The 21,125-nt window shown below is 42.2% G+C and overlaps 2 protein-coding genes across 2 annotated transcripts in view; both read right to left on the bottom strand.

Moving 5' to 3' along the window:
• Positions 1 to 21,125, bottom strand: part of LOC139375941 (microtubule-associated serine/threonine-protein kinase 3-like) — a 63,828-nt gene that overhangs the window by 37,269 nt on the left and 5,434 nt on the right. The window contains 3 exon segments of the mRNA XM_071117913.1: positions 8,908 to 8,986; positions 11,413 to 11,485; positions 12,759 to 12,847. Of these exon segments, the coding sequence (XP_070974014.1) occupies positions 8,908 to 8,986; positions 11,413 to 11,485; positions 12,759 to 12,847 (241 nt within the window).
• The window catches only part of LOC139375942 (gamma-interferon-inducible lysosomal thiol reductase-like), a 135,046-nt gene that overhangs the window by 113,752 nt on the left and 169 nt on the right, over positions 1 to 21,125 (bottom strand). The gene's annotated exons all lie outside the window — the stretch shown is intronic.

Raw genomic sequence — 21,125 nt, 5'->3', positions numbered from 1 at the left:
GGAGTGTGACTGTTTGAGGTTGTGGACATGTCTTTTATACTGATAACAAGTTCAAACAGGTGCCATTAATACAGGTAACGAGTGGAGGACAGAGGAGCCTCTTAAAGAAGAAGTTACAGGTTTGTGAGAGCCAGAAATCTTGCTTGTTTGTAGGTGACCAAATACTTATTTTCCACCATAATTTGCAAATAAATTCATAAAAAATCCTACAATGTGATTTTCTGGATTTTTTTTCTAATTTTGTCTGTCATAGTTGAAGTGTACCTATGATGAAAATTACAGGCCTCTCTCATCTTTTTAAGTGGGAGAACTTGCACAATTGGTGGCTGACTAAATACTTTTTTGCCCCACTGTATGTTCATTTTAAAAGTGCTGACAAAACAAACAGTGTTGCATAGACTTCAGTTTAGCTCAGGTCTGAAAATAAAGGAGATTATGGCTGAAAAGATTTCCCTTAGGAAATGTAGACCATCACACTGCTTTACTATGTAATATACTGTGAGACAAATGCTAATGCTTAGTAGATAAACTGTCTTTGATGCTTCTGCAGAGCGAACTATATTTTTGTCAGTTAAATTGGATTTTGTGGGAATGTGCAATAAGGGCACAACATCCTACATCCAGTTGGGTCTAAAAAAAGGATTCTGTGAGCTTTCAGTATGTCACCAGAACCTGTATTTCTATCCACGACAGACCAAGGCACTGTTGGCTGTGTGTATTTTTCATTTCAAACCAAATGCACGACATGCAGACAGAGTGGAAATTATGAGCCCAAAATTATAAGCTCGTGTTTCACAAGAGGCGAGAATCCGAGGCTCATCTGACCGGAGGAACGCTCCCGAGGAGGAAACCGGTGTGCTACATAAAGAGGTTACCGACACTGGGCACTGAATGGGGTATTGTGTGGGAGGGACTGACCTCACTGCCATGCATTTAGCCGTAGAAAATCACAGTCTAGACATAGGGCCCTGGTTAGGACGGGCCCTGGTTAGGACGGGCCCTGGTTAGGACGGGCCCTGGTTAGAATGGGCCTTGTTTGGATGCCCTGGGTTTGACTTCCTGTATACTGTGCAGTACGAGGAAATGTGCAACATCATCGAGTACTTTTCTCTGGCTGGTGATGTACAGTTTTTCCACAGGTCTAGGGTTAATTATTAACCTGGGTTTCCCTACATTTCCTGGGCTTCCAACACCCAAACTTTCCATTCAAACCAATAGGTGACTAATTATCTTGGGCTGGGGAAAAAAATTATAGCTAGGAAAAGGGGCCGCAACACTGAAATGGTGCTGGGAGAAACACAAGCAGTGCAAAGGCACCATCCAATGCCCTGACACCTAAATTTAGGTAATTAATTAATTTTAATCATGAGGGTAAATGAATAAATCATTGTGCAAAAACATTTAAAAACAGTGTTGTCATCTCCCGAAGTTCCTGTCTTAAGTCAGCTCTACCATAACTCCCTCAAGCCAAAACACTGATGAAAAGCTTAAGATGGATGAGGAGGGCTTGCGAGATGTTTCATCAGTATTACTGTTCTCCCATGAGGTGACTCTTGTTCCCTGCTCTTTTGACTCGGTCGCACAGCTGGCTTACATAATTCACAGACATGCTGAAAGGAAACCACAGACACTCAACTTTTTGTAGGGGACACAGCCAGTGGACAATATAGAGATGAACATAAACCCATCCTTTGGTGAATCATAAATGGCCATGTGAAGGCCAGGAGACTTAAACCCGTGAACAGTGAAAATGGTTAACTTTGTTAAAGCAATGCCCCTGAACTCTTGTGTATTTTCTGCACTATGCAATGATATGATAGGTAGCGACCATGTAACGCTTTTACAACATACAGAAGTGCGCTGGTTATCAAGGGGCAAAGTATTGACACAAGTTCTTTACTGACCATCATTTCCACTTGTCTGACCACTTGACTGATGATGAGTTTCTCACAGGACTGGCCTATCTGGGTGATGTTTTTTCCCCTCGCCTGAATGATCAGAATCTAGGATTACAGCGACTCTCTGCAACTATATTCAATGTACAGAACAAAATTGAAGCTATGAATAAGAAGTTGGAGCTCTTCTCTGTCTGCATTAACAAGGACAACACACAGGTCTTTCCATGATTTTGTGTGCAAATGAACTCACACCTACGGACAATGTCAAATGTGATATAGCGAAGCACTGAAGTTGGGTGCACAATTACGCAGGTACTTTCGGATGACACAAACAACTGGATTCGTTATCCCTTTCATGCCCTGCCTCCAGTCCACTTACAGATATCAGAACAAGAGAGACTCATTGAAATTGCAACATGCGGTTCTGTGAAAATGTCAATTAAATCAGAAGCCACTGCCAAATTTCTGGATTGGACTGCGCTCAGAGTATCCTTGGCAAATCACGCTGTCAAGACACTGATGGCCATTGCAACCACGTATCTATGCGAGAGTGGATTCTCGGCCCTCACTAGCATTAAAACTAAATAGAGGCACCGACTGTGTGTGGAAAATTATTTAAGACTGAAACTCTCCAATACAACCCAACATTGCAGAGTTATGTGCATACTTTCAAGCACACGCTTCTCACGAACTTGTGGTGAGTTATTCACAATTTTCAATGAACAAATAAGGTTTTATATGTAAGATGGTTAGATAAATATCCAAATGATTTATTATTATTATTAGTGCCCTGGTCCTATAAGAGCTCTTTGTCACTTCCCACAAGCCGGGTTGCGACTATAACTATGTTTAATAAAATGTATTGTATAGTGTGTGTGGCAGGCTTACAATGATGGTAAAAAACATTGAGAGTGCGCTGACCCTGGTGCTATAGAGGGGGTACGCAGCTGGCGGTTGAATGTTTGAAGGGGTACGGGACTATGAAAAGTTTGGGAACCACTGCTTTAAGACATGAAGGTCAGTCAATACGGAACCAGAGTCTGCTGCAGAGGATAAGTTCATTAGAGTTACCAGCCTCAAAAAAAAAATATATATATAAAAAAAATAATTTAAATATATATATAAATATATATATATATTTATATATATATTTATATATATATTTTTTTTTAACTGCACCTCAGATTGCAGACCAAATAGATGCTTCACAGAGTTCAAGCATCAGACACATCTCAACATCAACTGTTCAGAGGAGACTGCGTAAATCATAAGGTAGGCCACTTGATTTGAACAAAGTGGACAGGCTAACATGCATAACGTTGGGGATGGACAGAAGGGTGTGTTCATAACAATTTCAACTGTTCTACCTTGTTAACCAGCAAATAAATCCAAGTTTATTAGACTTTAAATATAAAGATTAGCTGGTTAGTAGTGCGTGACAGATTGTTTATGAGACCTAGCTGTGTTAATGTTCTATAATGCCTGCTACAAGATGTTGGTCATTATTAGTGAACGTGCATTATGCATGGTTCATTATGCATGGATCTGTTAAAAAGCCATCACTAGCCGGCTACCACCCGGTTACTCAACCCTGCATCTTAGAGGCTGCTGCCCTATGTCCATAGACATAGAACAGCAGAGGCTCCTCAGTGGAGGAAGGGGAGGACCATCATCCTTATGGAATTTAATAAAAATAGTGAAACATGAAAAAAAGTGATCCTTTTTAGATGAAACTATACTAAATATATTCACGTTGCCAAATAATTAATTAAAACACACTGTTTTGCAATGAAGGTCTAAAGTTACGTCAACAGCACTCTGTAGGGTAGCACCATGGTGTAGCCAGAGGAGCTAAACTCAGCAAAAAAAAGAAACGTCCTCTCACCGTCAACTGCGTTTATTTTCAGCAAACTTAACATGTGGAAATATTTGTATGAACATAAGATTCAACAACTGAGACATAAACTGAACAAGTTCCACAGACATGTGACTAACAGAAATTGAAAAATGTGTCCCTGAACAAAGTGGGGGGGGTGAAAATCAAAAGTAACAGTCAGTATCTGGTGTGGCCACCAGCTGCATTAAAAGTACTACAGTACATCTTCTCCTCATGGACTGCAACAGATTTGCCAGTTCTTGCTGTGAGATGTTACCCCACTCTTCCACCAAGGAACCTGCAAGTTCCCGGACATTTCTGGGGGGAAAGGCCCTAGCCCTCAACCTCCGATCCAACAGGTCCCAGACGTGCTCAATGGGATTGAGATCCGGGCTCTTTGCTGGCCATGGCAGAACACTGACATTCCTGTCTTGCAGGAAATCACGCACAGACCGAGCAGTATGGCTGGTGGCATTGTCATGCTGGAGGGTCCTGTCTGGTCCAGCGACGGTGGGTTTGTGCCCATAGGCGATGTTGTTGCCAGTGATGTCTGTTGAGGACCTGCCTTACAACAGGCCTACAAGCCCTCAGTCCAGCCTCTCTCAGCCTATTGTGGACAGTCTGAGCACTGATGGCGGAATTGTGCGTTCCTGGTGCAACTCGGGCAGTTGTTGTTGCCATCCTGTACCTGTTCCGCAGGTGTGATGTTTGGATGTACCGATCCTATGTAGGTGTTGTTACATGTGGTCCTGTCTCCCTGTAGCGCTGTCTTAGGCATCTCACAGTACGGGCATTGCAATGAATTGCCCTGGCCACATCTGCAGTCCTCATGCCTGTTTGCAGCATGCCTAAGGCACGTTTACGAAAATGAGCAGGGACCTTGGGCATCTTTCTTTTGGTGTATTTCAGAGTCCGTAGAAAGGGCTCTTTAGTGTCCTAAGATTTCATAACTGTGACCTTAATTGCCTACCATCTGTAAGTGTTTAGTGTCTTAACGACCGTTCCACAGGTGCATGTTCATTAATGGTTTATGGTTCATTGAACAAGCATGGGAAACAGTGTTTAAACCCTTTACAATGAAGATCTGTGAAGTTATTGGATTTTTAAGAATTATCTTTGAAAGACAGGGTCCTGAAAAAGGGATATTTCCTTTTTTGCTGAGTTTAGTTTCCATCCTCCTCTGGGTACATATACTTCAATACAAAACCTAGGAGACTCATAGTAATTATGAGAACTTCCAGAGTGCATAAAATGTGGTGAGTAGTTCACTCGAAGACAGAGAAAGACAAGAGTTGAACAGTTAACAAATTAATTTATTTCAAAATGAAAGAGAAGCAAGAGAGAGCTAGCGATATTCTGTTATATTTTTTGAAACTATCACTTTCACTTAGCTCGTAATTTCTTATTCAACCAGGTAGGCTAGTTGAGAACAACTTCTCATTGACAACTGCGACCTGGCCAAGATAAAGCAAAGCAGTTCGACACATACAACACAGAGTTACACATGGAGTAAAACAAACATACAGTCAATAATACAGTACAAAAAAAGGCTATATGCAGTCTGTGCAAATGAGGTAAGATAAGGTAGGTAAGGAAATAAAATAGGCCATAGTGGCGAGATAATTACGATATAACATTTAAACACAGGAGTGATAGATGTGCAAGTAGAGATACTGGGGTGCAAAGGAACTAAATAAATGGAAGGAAAGAACTGGAAGGCGGCCAAAGTAGGAATTGGCTTTGAGGGACCAGTGAAATATACCTGCTGGAGTGCGTGCTGCAATGGTGACAAGTGGGCTGAGATAAAGACTTGTAGATGACCTGGAGCCAGTGGGTTTGGCACGAGTATGAAGCGGGGGCCAGCCAACGAGAGCATACAGGTCGCAGTGGTGGGTAGTATATGGGGCTTTGGTGACAAAACGGATGGGACTGTGATAGACTGCATCCAATTTGTTGAGTAGAGTGTTGGAGGCTATTTTGTAAATGACATCGCCAAAGTCAAGGATCGGTAGGCTGGTCAGTTTTATGAGGGTATGTTTGGCAGCGTGAGTGAAGGAGGCTTTGTTGCGAAATAGGAAGCAGATTCTAGATTTAATTTTGGATTGGAAATGAGCGTGGCTGAGGTGCACCCATGACCAGCTCGGAAGCCAGAATGCATAGCGGAGAAGGCACGGTGGGATTTGAAATGGTCGGTAATATGTTTGTTAACTTGGCTTTCGAAGACCTTAGAAAGGCAGGGTAGGAAAGATATAGGTCTGTAGCAGTTTGGGTCTAGAGTGTCTCCCCCTTCGAAGAGGGGGATGACCACGGCAGCTTTCCAATCTTTGGGGATCTCAGACGATACGAGAGAGAGGTTGGCTAGTAATAGGGGTTGCAACAATTTTGGCAGATCATTTTATAAAGAGAGGGTCCAGATTGTCTAGCCCGGCTGATTTGTAGGGCTACAGATTTTTCAGCTCTTTCAGAATATCAGCTATCTGCATTTGGGTGAAAAATGGGGAGGCTTGGGCGAGTTGCTGTGGGGGGTACACGGCAGTTGACCGGGGTAGGGGTAGCCAGGTGGAACGCATGGCCAGCCGTAGAAAAATGCTTATTCAAATTCTCAATTATTGTGGATTTATCAGTGGTGACAGTGTTTCCCAGCCTCAGTGCAGTGGGCAGCTGTGAGGAGGTGCTCTTATTCTCCATGGACTACAGTGTCCCAGAACTGTTTTGAGTTTGTGCTACAGGATGCAAATTTCAGTTTGAAAAAGCTAGGCTTTGCTTTCCCAACTGCTTGTGTATATTGGTTCCTAACTTCCCTGAAAAGTTGCATATCACGGGGGCTATTTGATGCTAATGCAGTACGCCACAGGTTATTTTTGTGCTGGTCAAGGGCAGTCAGGTCTGGAGTGAACCAAGGGCTACAGTGGGGCAAAAAAAGTATTTAGTCAGCCACCAATTGTGCAAGTTTTCCCACTTAAAAATAGGAGAGAGGCCTGTAATTGTCATCATAGGTACACTTCAACTATGACAGACAAAATGAGAAAAAAATCCAGAAAATCACATTGTAGGATTTTTAATGAATTTATTTGCAAATTATGGTGGAAAATAAGTATTTGGTTAATAACAAAAGTTTCTCAATACTTTGTTATATACCCTTTGTTGGCAATGATTTCTGTAAGTCTTCACAAGGTTTCCACACACTGTTGCTGGTATTTTGGCCCATTCCTCCATGCAGATCTCCTCTAGAGCAGTGATGTTTTGGGGCTGTTGCTGGGCAACACGGACTTTCAACTCCCTCCAAAGATGTTCTATGGGGTTGAGATCTGGAGACTGGCTAGGCCCCTCAAGGACCTTGAAATGCTTCTTACGAAGCCACTCCTTCGTTGCCCGGGCGGTGTGTTTGGGATCATTGTCATGCTGAAAGACCCAGCCACATTTCATCTTCAATGCCCTTGCTGATGGAAGGAGGTTTTCACTCAAAATCTCATGATGCATGGCCCCATTCATTCTTTCCTTTACATGGATCAGTCGTCCTGGTCCCTTTGCAGAAAAACAGCCCCAAAGCATGATGTTTCCACCCCCATGCTTCACAGTAGGTATGGTGTTCTTTGGATGCAACTCAGCATTCTTTGTCCTCCAAACACATTGAGTTTTTACCAAAAAGTTATATTTTGGTTTGATCTGACCATATTACATTCTCCCAATCTTCTTCTGGATCATCCAAATGCTCTCTAGCAAACTTCAGACGGGCCTGGACATGTACTGGCTTAAGCAGGGGGACACATCTGGCACTGCAGCTTTTGAGTCCCTGGCGGCGTAGTGTGTTACTGATGGTAGGCTTTGTTACTTTGGTCCCAGCTCTCTGCAGGTCATTCACTAGGTCCCCCCGTGGGGTTCTGGGATTTTTGCTCACCGTTCTTGTGATCATTTTGACCCCACGGGGTGAGATCTTGCGTGGAGCCCCAGATCGAGGGAGATTATCAGTGGTCTTTTATGTCTTCCATTTCCTAATAATTGCTCCCACAGTTGATTTCTTCAAACCAAACTGCTTACCTATTGCAGATTCAGTCTTCCCAGACTGGTGCAGGTCTACAATTTTGTTTCTGGTGTCCTTTGACAGCTCTTTAGTCTTGGCCACAGTGGAGTTTGGAGTGTGACTGTTTGAGGTTGTGGACAGGTGTCTTTTATACTGATAACAAGTTCAAACAGGTGCCATTAATACAGGTAACGAGTGGAGGACAGAGGAGCCTCTTAAATAAGTTACAGGTCTGTGAGAGCCAGAAATCTTGCTTGTTTGTAGGTGACCAAATACTTATTTTCCACCATAATTTGCAAATAAATTCATTAAAAATCCTACAATGTGATTTTTTTTCTCTTTTTGTTTGTCATAATTTGAAGTGTACCTATGATGAAAATTACAGACCTCTCATCTTTTTAAGTGGGAGAACTTGCACAATTGGTGGCTGACTAAATACTTTTTTGCCCCACTGTATATATTTACACTCTGGTCAGACATTGCTCGTCCTAATATTTCTACATTTCTTAATTCCATTATTTTACTCATAGATGTGTTAGATTTTACTGCACTGTTGGAGCTAGGAACATAGGCATTTTGCTACATCCGCAATAACATCTGCTAAATATGTGTATGCAACCAATAACATTTGATTACATTTGTAACAAAAAGGCCATTTTCATAGAAGGCCTTGAAAGCCAGATCAGTGTTTATTACAAAAACGCAGGTTAAACTATTTTGATAAAATGTGTGGGTCTTATGATTGTGGATGGTTTACATTTAGCCCAGGTATAACTTCACAAGCTCTTAACTCATTAGATTATTGCTAACTGTTTGAAATGCAGTATATTTTACCTTTAAATTGTACAACAAAACGTACTGTATATATTGTTAATCGCACATAAATTTGAAAAAAAATCTAGATATGTCTTATCTGGACTTCCTGGTAGCAACCTTAAATACTGAACTCAAACAGCTACATTTCCTGTGGGTTTACCGTACAATATGGTGTTGCTCAATAAACATTTCATTGTTAGTTATATTGAGTATTGACGACAATGCCAAACGCTCCCTTGTTGGCCTTTGAGGAAGAAGGGCTTACATATTTAATGAGGAAGAGAGGGACGACTTACTGACACTGAAGAGCTGGGGGGGTTGGTGCCATAGCCGGACGAGGGGACGGAGGCAACAGACCATCTTCGCCCATCCGCTCTGGAAGAACCAGGAAACAACAAAGCACCTTATGAGCTTTTAAATTTCATACATATCCTCAAGATTTAATCATGAAGCACTACCAAAGGCTGTTTAACATGATTAAAGGAGGTATACATTGTTATTTAAATCGACAAAACAGGAAAAAAGGATAAAATGTTTTCCTACCTTTCAGTGCGGACCAGGTGGCTGGTTTAACACATTATGAGGAAGAGCCAGAGAGAGAGAGAGAGAGAAAGAAAGAAAGAAAAAAAGAAAGAAAGAAAGAAAGAAAGGAAGAAAGGAAAAATGAGGACACAAACACATTCACTGACACAGTGAAGCTGTCAGAAGCTCACGACCTGGCGTCAATGTGCTGAACACCTGACAAGATGCCATGATGCCAATGGTACATGCTTAATGAGTCATTTCTCACACACACACACACACACACACACACACACACACACACACACACACACACACACACACACACACACACACACACACACACACACACACACGTTTCACCACCCTTCAGCTCAACCACTTTTGTAGCAGAAAACAAATAATTCAGTCATTGTCTATATGAATGCAGCTGCCACTGTATTGAAGCCATTGAATGCAGTTTATCATAGTGCAAAAGGTTCAGTACACATCATTGCATTTTGTATCAAAGTACAAAGTAGGCTGGTCATTCTTGTAGTCTCGTAGATCATGCATTAAGCTCTTTTTGTCTATAAAAGCCCTCTTGCATAAACTTCCGCCATGCCTTACTTAATTGTTAACCTTCAGACATATAAATTACCAGACTCGGACCCATTCAATCTCCGCCGAGTTAGGTAAATCTTCCAAGAGTGTGCAAAGCTGTCATCAAGGCAAAGGGTGGCTACTTTGAAGAATCTCAAATAACATATTTTGATTTGTTTAACACTTTTTTGGGGGTTACTACATGATTCCATATGTGTTATTTCATAGTTGTAGAAAATAGAAAATAGTAAAAAAATAAAAAAAACCCTGGAATGAGTAGGTGTCCAAACCTTTGACTGGTCCTGTGCATGTGTCATTTAATTGTTGTTTATTGACGTGTTCATGAAGGACTCGTCTGCGAAAGAGACCGTGGTCTCAGCATGACGCGCTGCTTAGATAAAGGTTGAATACATTTTTTTGGGGGGGGGCCACAATGTTCCTCATGTGTCAAGTTAGAGCCCTGAAAAAACAGCTTATGGCTGACAAATCAGGTCTGACTTAATAAGATTGGAGCAAGGATTAGTCAACTGATATAGGATGTCTCTTCGGCTTCATATCCCAGATATATTATTATGAATAATAGTAATATTATTTAATACCAAAGTTCTTATTACAGCTTTGTGTGTCAGTATTTCAAGCACGTCGCCACATGGGATTGTTTACATGGCCAAATAACAGCACATGAGGACTGCAGCCTGAGTACCAACAACTATCTAAAGCACAACACCTTACACACTGCAGCCATAGCATCTACAGTGCATTCAGAAAGTATTCAGACCCCTTGACTTTTTCCACATATTGTTACGTTACAGCCTTATTCTAAAATTGATTAAATTGTTGTTATTTTCCCCCCTCAATCTACACACAATTCCCATAATGGCAAAGCAGGTTCTTAGAAATGTAAGCAAACATATTAAAAATAAACAATACTTTATTTACATATATATTCAGACCCATAGCATCTATGTCCACTTTGGCATCCCCGAACCCTCAGTAAATGTAGCTGTGTCATGTAAGCTGATGCAACCGTGTGCATGGCCAAAATGTTTCATGTGATTCCCCCCCACTTATCTCTATAGTTTATGGTGTGGTACACTTACTCCTGTACCATTAAAGGCATTGCCTCACTGCCCTCAAGCCTGACTGGGTTGCATCTGTTTAACACTGAAGGTGATGCTTGTAGCTCACTGGCTCACAGTATATGGGCTGGCTCACAGTATATGTGACGTGTGATAGGCTCAGGATAAGGCTGTCTGTATCACATCATCACGGCAGCCCAGAGTAATGAGTGTGCGTACTGCAAACTGACTCTCCCTTTAATTGCGCTGACGAATGCCAAGTCCTATGTCCCACGAGTAGCCCTAGAGCCATTTGGCTGGTTTCAGTCTAAAGCACCGTCCTCATTTCTAATAGAGGTATTTGATGCATTGCCGTTGTCATGGAAAAGCAACGAAGGTTACCTACAGTACCATCCCTTTTCTATGCATTTCTGGGGGGGGGGGGGGGTATCCTTTTTGTGAACTAGATCTTTTGGCTACCTATTGTGTGCTAAAGTGAAGGTGCCCTTTGACAGTTCTGAGATGAATTGCATACCTGCTTTTTATTAGTAGGACTCCTTCAATAATACAACCAAGTGAAAAAATGAATTCCTTCTACTAAACTGAAATAATTGAAAGGAGGATTGGACTTTTCCTTACCTGCGTGCAAACTGGAAGTTGGCGGAGGCACTAGCGGAGACATTTCGGGGGCTTTCTTGGGGGCTACTTCCAGCTGAAACACAACAATTAGGCTCTGTTGGTGTTTTATCACTGGATCATGTTTTATTAATGAAGAAATAGGCCATGTTGTTATAACTGCAGTCTGCTGTCATTCTTGAGAGCTGATGATGCACAAGTAAAGGACAAGCTTCCCTAAATCCAAAGCAATCAAACTCTGGTGTAACTGAATTCAATAAACTCAACGCGTATTTACAACCAAGGAGTCTGGAAAGGACAGGGTTTTGTGATAGGCCTTAATGCACGCTCACTTGATAACTCTCAATTCCGTCCGTAGCATTAAACATTTCTAAACTGTCTGGACAACCTGATTTGTTATGATGAAGTTAAGCGTGTCCGTCTGCTGGGGATAGCAAGAATCACATTTCCTAAGTCCTTCACTGGGCTCACAATCAATAACCATGAATGAAAACAGTTTATTGGGCCTCCCGGGTGGCGCAGTGGTTAAGGGCGCTGTACTGCAGCGCCAGCTGTGCCACCAGAGACTCTGGGTTTGCGCCCAGGCTCTGTCGTATTCGGCCGTGACCGAGAGGTCCATGGGGCGACGCACAATTGGCCCAGCGTCGTCCGGGTTAGGGAGGGTTTGGTCGGTAGGGATGTCCTTGTCTCATCGCGCACCAGCGACTCCTGTGGCGGGCCGGGCGCAGTGCGCGCTAACCAAGGTTGCCAGGTGCACGGTGTTTCCTCCGACAAATTGGTGTGGCTGGCTTCCGGGTTGGAGGCGCGCTGTGTTAAGAAGCAATGTGGCTTGTGTATCGGAGGACGCATGACTTTCAACCTTCGTCTCTCCCGAGCCCGTACGGGAGTTGTAGCGATGAGACAAGATAGTAGCTACTAACAATTGGACACCATGAAATTGGGGAGAAAAAGGGTAAAATTTAAATAAAGAAAAAGAAAAGAAAAAGAAAAAGGTTTCTTTCATGTGAAATGTATTTCATCAGTTATTCCCCTAAAATGATACAAAAGCTAAAGCAATATAAGCTTCTTTGGAAACTTGAGCTTGAGCTTCAAAACAGAAACCAGAGAGCGATTTGAGCTGTTTCATTTTAATTTGCCTGAGAACTCTGAACACACAGTTTAGCATTATGTGTTTTTTTTGCACTGGAAAGGCCTGATTGGTCTGCTGTCTCTTTAATGCCACATGCTGATTGGCCTGCTATACATTTATCACGTACTGATTGGTCTGCTATGTTTTTACAACATACAGATTGGTCTGCACTCTATCGCATGCTGAGTGCAGTGCAGAGACGGCTGACAACAACACCTACCTGTGGTGAGGGGGAGAGGTGAGAGTGGTCGGGAGAGCGTGGGGGAGGGGGTCCCGACTGCCAGACTCCTTCTCTTGTTGTTACGGCAACTGTGTGGAAAAGGGAGAGAATTGTTTTGTGTGATACATTAGAGTAGTGGAATGTAAACCGAGTTGTGATATTGGGGCTTGGTTGTAACATGCAGGTGTTCTGATTTATTTAGCCTGTATGATACACTATGCACATTTCACCACCAAGTACTGAAAAAAGTAATTCATTTCTAATTAAAATGTATTGGAAAACGATTTGGACCTCTTGTTTTTGGCTTGTACACCTACCTCACACAGTAGGCAGTAGACATTCAATTACCATCTAATTTGGTTAAATTGGACAACTTTGCTTAACACAAATTAGTCAGCTTAGCAGTCCATTGATAAGAACACCGTCTCTGTTTTTGGAGGGCCACGGTGCTTGCAGGGCGTGTCCCCACCCGGCTCCATGTCTCCATGACCGAGGGTAGATTTACAGAATGCAAGGAACTCATTTTCAGTTTGTTTGTTTCGTAGATGACTGATCCCCAGCCCCATTGTTGATGTTGCGCTGCCACAGGGCCACTGTAATATCAATGCCATCTCGTTGGCAGTGACCTAAAGTAATTGAGAAGCTCAGACGACAACTGAGCCTGACATTTCTGGGTCGGCATGGAGATGAGATTCATGCGCCTCAAACCAAAGGCATTAACTTGGAGAGATGTTTGTTTAATAGCAGAACTTAACTGAGAATACAAAAGATCCCCTTGTAATAATTTTTTTTTAAATTCATATATACATTTATCAAACTTTGATCTGTCCATGTCAATTGTTTCACAAACCAATTTTCATTTGCAAAAACAACCTGCCAAGATTAAATCAAAATCATAAGCAAAACCCTGAGGCAATAGAAAGTATTTCAATATCGGTCTCAGTCAAACAACAAGCTGTATTGCTTGTAGGGACTTTGCAGGGACTTGCACGGTACCATGCTTTAAGAAGCTAAGTGCAAATAGTAGACTGACATGTACTACGAACCAACAGAGATTGTGGTGAATGCTTGGCGGTTAACACAGCCGGTGTTAGCTGTCAGATGCACCATGAGATCTTCCACACCCACCAGGATTCTAAAACAACTGTGGTAGGCTATGGGCAGACTTGTACACAAAACATTCAGAACTGGTTCCCAAACTCGGTTTTCGGGACCCCAAGGGGTGAACGTTTTGGTTTTTGCCCTAGCACTACACAGCTGATTCAAATAAACAACTAACTATCAAACTTTAATGATGTGAATGAGCTGCGTAGTGCTAGGGTTGGACTTTGGGGTCCAGAGGACCGAGTTTGGGAAACACTGACAGACTGACCAGGTAAATCCAGGTGAAAGCTATGATTCGTTATTGATGTCACCTGTTAAATCCACTTCAATCAGTGTAGATGAAGGAGACAGGTTAAAATAAGGATTTTTAAGCCTTGAGACATGGATTGTGTATGTGTGCCATTCAGCGGGTGAATATGTAAAACAAAAGATTAAAGTGCCTTTGAACAGGAGTATCATAGTACTGGTTTGAGAGCGTAAAGAACTTCAATGTGTGTATCAAGAGTGGTCCACCACCCAAAGGACATCCAGCTAACTTGACAACTGAGGAAGGCATTGGAGTCAACATGGGCCAGCATCCCTGTGGAACGCTTTCCACACCTTGTCGAGTCCGTGCCCCGACAAATTGAGGCTGTTCTGAGGGCAAATGGTGCAACTCTCTGAGAAAGATGTTCCTAATGTTTTGTATACTCAGTGTATATTGACTGGCTTGCCAACGTCTGCTACTATAGTGAAATAGATTTTCTTTGTGATTTCACAAGGATGAAAAATGTTTTGGGGAATTTTAGAGACCCAATAAATATTAAACGTTTCACATATTTTTCTAAGTTAATATAATAAAATTAATGTGAATAAATTAGTTTTACTTATATACTTTTGCTAGACTATAGCCTATACTGTAACGAACAAGTTGTGAGCCTTCGGCATGAACAACACTGTGTCCCTCCCTATACAGCTGCGGCTTCTGTAAGTCAAAACATAGGCAACAATAACGGCCACATTTCTCTATCGGAAACAAAACTAGGGTGGATGTAATCCGACACATTGTAGTAGAGTAGAAAAATCACAACACAAAACCAGACTGAACATCAACATGAAAACAAAGGCCAATTTGTGCCATTGTTGTGAATGAAAAGGTACGCTGTTATTGAAGAAAATCTTAAACAAAAAAAGCATAGCCTTACAATGATTAAATGCGACGTAATTTTCCTGAATAGTTGTCCCTGTGGTCTTGGGCTTTGACTCAGACAACCAAAATACTAAATGCAATAGGCTGCACGGGCTCATCCATGAGAGACTTGCATGATCGCTGATTAAAATAGTTTGACAAGTCGGCTGATAGAAGAAAATCAGGTTACCTTTTTGATCTTTTCATCATGGCCCCAGTCACAAAACATGTTTTGTAGCTGGGCAAAACGGTCCAATAGTAATTCTGATCAGACATGATGAATTACAGCGATGCAAAGGGGTACTTTGAATCGAGTTTGGTAAATGTCCACTCTCTCTTGAATAACACAATTTATATTTCCTCGAAATGTTTCGGAGAGTACTCGGTGTCCGAAACCAGAAACTCCGACAAGGGTTGGTACGATCTGACTCCATACCCGTGGCAGCTCAGGCAAGTAGGCGCTAAGCAACTGTTGATGCCATCATCTCTTTATTTCTTCCATGTGAATTTTCGGAAAGGCATCTACACTCTGGAATCTTTCTCAATCACCAAAACATGTTAACTCCAGAAACAGCTAACACCGCGCAGATACATGTGTCAATCCATCAATTGGAGGAGGGATTGCCGCCGAAGGAAGGAAGTTGTCATTTAGACTGGGGGGTGTAGCATAATGGCGCGTTTATGTAAAATAATGATAATGGATTTCACCGTTGTTCGCATGACTATTTAAAAAGCCTCGGGCAAATTGATAAAATATTAACAAGTGCAACTATTATGCTGCTATTCGACTGTAACACCAGTGTTACACAGTACACTAGTGTATAATACACCCTTATGTTATAGGGAATTCTGACATGCCCCAGTATCTATGCATTAAAGATGTCAATGATGAGTAGGCCTCTGACGTTTCTCCTCTCCAATGCCCAGGATGCTTCGATTCAAACTCCCATTAGACAGCTCTGCAAGCTTGTCTGTCTGATTTTTACTATGGCTGAGGATAACAAGTATCACATTTCCTAAGTCCTCCACCGGGCTCACAATCAATAACAGACAAACTAAACACCTTCTTTGCCCGCTTTGAGGATAATACATGCAGCCCGCTACCAAGGACTGCGGCCTCTCCTTCTCCAGTGGCCGACGTTTAAACGTGTTAACCCTCGCAAGGCTGCGGGCCCAGAAGGCATTCCTAGCCGGTCCTCAGAGCATGCGCAGACCAGCTGGCTGGTGTGTTTACTGACATATTCAAGATGACCAACATTGTTCTTGTACCCAAGAAGGCAAAGATAACTGAACTAAATGACTAATCACCAGTAGCACTCACTTCTATCAACATGAAGTGCTTTACGTGACTAGTCAAGGATCATATCACCGCCACCCTAGACCCACTTCAATTTGCATACCGCCCAAATAGGTCCACAGATGATGCAATCGCCATCACACTGCCTTGCCCTTGGGGCTCCCGAGTGGCGCAGTGGTCTAAGACACTGCATCCCAGTGCAAGAGACATCACTGCAGTACCTGGTTTGAACCCAGGCTGCATCACATCCAGCTGTGATTGGTAGTCCCATACGGTGGCGCACAATTGGTCCAGCGTCATCCGGAATTGTCAACATCTCTAACGCACAGATACCAGGGCAGGGCTGACAGTGAGGACTTGAAGAGCAGAATCAACAACCTCTGCATAATCAAAACAATTGCTTTGTGAGGTGTTAAATTCACAGTTAGCCTTTATGGAAATGCAAGCTGAAAAATAGGCCACCAGTGGCCTGGCTTTGGCCCCAAGTGAGAGCAGGTGTGCCGGAGCCATGGCCCAGTGAGACATGTGTTCCGGCCCGCGTAGATGGAAAAATAAAACCCTGGGTTAAATCCTGTATGGAAATGCGCCATTAAAGTATATTTTATCATTACATAATAAATAATGATTTATCTTCTAATAAAAACATAGCAGAGAAATGTACTAGCATAGCAGAGGCATGTTCAATACCAACTAGGCCTTTATAAACCTATCCAAAAAGAGACTTAAATTTTACTTTTCAGCTTCATTCAATAGAAGAAATTGCTACTTTTTATGTAGAGAAAGAAAGTTCCCGGGTCAATAAACAATCAAAATACATTTTACAGGACTTTATTTTACAATACTTCACATTATAAGCCATTGTGTACAAAATATTAAGAACACCTTCCTAATATTTAGTTGTTATTAGGAAGGACATCTACCATGGATCGCTAAAATAATGATTATGATAACACTTCATCAATTTAAATATTATGGGGAGACCTATACATTTGGCAGCCAAGCCCTAGTTATTAGTGTAGCCTATTATCTTCTAGACATGACGTTGAAATATCTTCAAGCCTACATTAAAAACCTCCAGGCTTTCGTCATAAGGGGGCGGCAGGTAGCCTAGTGGTTAGAGTGTTGGGCCAGTAACCGAAAGGTTGCTGGAACGAATCCACCGAGCTGACAAGGTAAAAATCTGTCATTCTGGCCCTGAACAAGGCAGTTAACCCACTGTTCCCCGGTAGGCGGTCATTGTAAATAAGAATTTATTCTTAACTGACTTGCTTACATAAAAATAAGAATCAATTCAATTTGAAAAAAAATAAGAATTACCAGGTGCAGTATGGAAAAACTGGATCCTGGTTGAATCGTCCTCTGAGATAGCACACGCTAGTTATACTTGTCCGAATAGGACTATAACATGGCAAAGAATAGGCTTATCAGCGTAGAGTGAGCCGCATCATCCCATGGGATGATTCATGGCTGCAGAAATACAGTGCATTCGGAAAGTATTCAGACGAATAGGCTTATCAGGTCATTTATTAAATTCAATTTTTTCCTCAATCTACACACAATAACCCATAATGACAAAGCGTGAATTTTTTGTTGTTGTTTGTTTTCAATTTATTGAAAATGGAGTATAGAAATCTAATTTACATAAGTATTCACGCCTCCGAGTCAATACTTTGTAGAAGCACCATTGGCAGCGATTAAAGCTGTGAGTCTTTCTGGGTAAGTCTCTAACAGCTTTCCACACCTGGATTGTACAACATTTGCCCATTATTCTTTTCAAAATTCTTCACATTTTCCTGTGCTTAGCTGCATTCTGTTTCTTTTTTATCCTGAAAAACTCCCCAGTCCTTAACGATTACAAGCATAACCATAACATGATGCAGCCACCACGATGCTTCAAAATATGGAGAGTGGTACTCCGTAATGTGTTGTATTGGATTTGCCCTGAACACATCACTTTGCATTCAGGACAAAAAGTTAATGACTTTGGCACATTTTTTTTTTCCAGTATTACTTTAGATGCATGTTTTGGAACATTTTTTTATTCTCAAAATGGTACAGTAAAAATGCTTCCAGTCGATAACATGCATAGTGGAGTATTTATACTACATTCATCTAATGAGTTTGCTGACAAAGAATTTGAAACATTTCTTTAATGTGTAATGAATGCCATTAATGCCAGTATGTCATGTTTGAAAGGGTGCATTTTCTAAATGGTGCATTATTTTTGTATGACTACCCCTTCTCTGTACCCCACACATACAGATAATTGTAAGGTCCCTCAGTCGACTACTGAATTTCAAACACAGATTCAACTACAAAAAAGGAGGTTTTCCAATGTCTTGCAAAGGGCACCTATTGGTAGATGGGTAAAAAATAAACCGCTCAGGGATTTCACTATGCCACTAATGGTGACTTTAAAACAGTTTGTTTTCTCCTATCACAGCCATTAAACTCTGAGGATGGATCAACAACATTGTAGTTACTCCACAATACTAACCTAATTGACAGGTGCAGAATAAAAATATTCCAAAACATGCATCCTTTTTGCAACAAGGCACTAAAGTAATACTGCAAAACATTTGGCAAAGAAATATAAAAAATCTCCTGAATACAAAGCATTATTTTTGGGGCAAACACAACACATCACTGACTACCACTCTTCATACTTTCAAGTATGGTGGTGGCTGCTTCATGTTATGGGTATGCTTGTCATTGGTAAGGACCAGGTGAAACAATACTGCTAGTACAAACTCGAACCCAGGCGCAGAGAAACACAGCAAGCAGAAGTAAGGGTAAATCCATAACTTTTACTTAGAGTCAAAACAGAAACAAGGCAACCACACAAGAGCACACTAAATAAAACATGAGACCTAAGCAAGGATACAGACCAAATGAGGAACCTAAATAACAAGGCAACCAGGTGAACAGAGAAAGTAATTGAACACAGGTGAATCCAATAAGAAATAATCAGGGTAATCTGGAAACTAGAAAACAGGGTAAGGGTGCCCTCCAGCGGTAACCTAAGGAAACAACAATCAAAAAACAGAAACTGTGACAGACTTTCTGGCCTTCACGAACAAGTGGTGAGAGAGGAGTCTTTCAAGAACCTGGCGAACATGTTGGCTGTGTTCAACCATGGACCTGGAGGATGTCATCCAGGTACAGACACACGAACTGGTGAAGGAAGTCGCGCAGCACATCATTCACCAGTGCCTGGAAAACAGCTGGAGCATTAGTAAGTCCAAACGGCATGACACGGTACTCATAATGTCCATTTGGGGTGTTGAACGCCGTCTTCCACTCGTCTCCCTGTCTGATGTGCACCAGATTGTACGCGTTCCGTAAATCCAACTTTGAGAAAGCCTTTGAGAGACTCCACGGAGCTACGGTTGATGACATAAGAGGAAGATGGTAACGGTTCTCGATGGTAATGTTATTTAAACCCCGGTAATCGATAAAGGGACATAATCTCCCATCCCTCTTTCCAACAACGAAAAAACCCGCTCCTGCAGGTGAAGTGGACGGCCGAATAAAACCAGCCGCCAGTGCCTCCTCAATATAACTGTTCATGGCTGCAGTCTCTGGACCTGAGAGAGAATACAGACCTCCTCTCGGAGGACTGGTGCCGGGCAGGAGGTCGATGGCACAATCGTAGGACCTGCGGGAGGCAGTTCGCTGGCCCTTCGTTTGCTGAAGATCTGACCCAGATCCCAGTAATCCCGATGTACGCGGGAAAGATCAGGCTTGTCATCCCCAGCTGGGGGAACAGGAGAATCGGAAGCCTCCAGATGAGCAGGGCCGGAAAGATGTGGGGAGAATTGCTGGCATTCCATCCCAGAACTCTTCCCAAGGGCCAGTCAATTTGAGGATTATGGATAGAAAGGCATGGATGTCCAAGAACCAGGGGAGGCTCAGGAGAGTCTACCAAATGTAACTGGATAAACTCCACATGATAATCCAGGACGCGTAGCTGAATAGGCATGGTGAGTTGCTTCACCTTCCCAGACCCTAGGGGTTGACCATCCAGCGCAGTGACCGACAACGGAACGTCCAGCTTAGTGAGAGGCAGCCCCTGTTGGCGAGTCATCCCGTTTCAGTCAGCTCGGGACAGGAGGCACGGAAATGTCCAGACTGTCCTACAGTAAAGACAACACTGCTCGTTATTCTTGCGCCTTTTCTCCAGAGCGGAAAGTCTGGTGCATCCCAATTACATTGGGTCCTCTGGAAGGTATGAAGGAGAAACAAAGCCGAATTGAGTACTCTGACGGGGTGCAGGACAAGCAGACGCAGCATGAGGCAGTGGAACAAACGAAGATTCGACTTAAGCAAGACCTAAGCAAGGATACAGGCCAACTGCACATCTATCACGTTTAATTGCTATATTGTAATTATTTTACCACTATGGCCTATTTATTGCCTTACCTCCCTTATCCTACCTCATTTGTACACACTGTATATAGACTTTTTCTATTTTATTATTGACTATGTTTGTTTATTCCATGTGTAACTCTGTTGTTTGTGTTGCACTGCTTTGCTTTATCTTGGTCAAGTCGCAGTTGTAAATGAGGACTTGCTCTCAACTAGCCTACCTGGTTAAATAAAGGTGAAATAAATAAATAAAAACGTTAAACTAGGGAACCTAAATATTAAGGCAACCAGGTGAACAGAGAAGGTAATTGAACACAGGTGAATCCAATAAGAAATAATCAGGGTAACCTGGAGACTAGAAATGGGTAAGGGTGCCCTCCAGCTGTAACCTAAGGAAGCAACAATCAAAAAACACAGACACTGACACCAG

The sequence above is a fragment of the Oncorhynchus clarkii genome, chromosome 20, assembly GCF_045791955.1.
Source record: "Oncorhynchus clarkii lewisi isolate Uvic-CL-2024 chromosome 20, UVic_Ocla_1.0, whole genome shotgun sequence".
Lineage (NCBI taxonomy): Eukaryota > Metazoa > Chordata > Actinopteri > Salmoniformes > Salmonidae > Oncorhynchus > Oncorhynchus clarkii.
The sequence above is the reverse complement of the archived record's forward strand: the minus strand, read 5'-3'. Positions and strand labels throughout refer to the sequence as shown.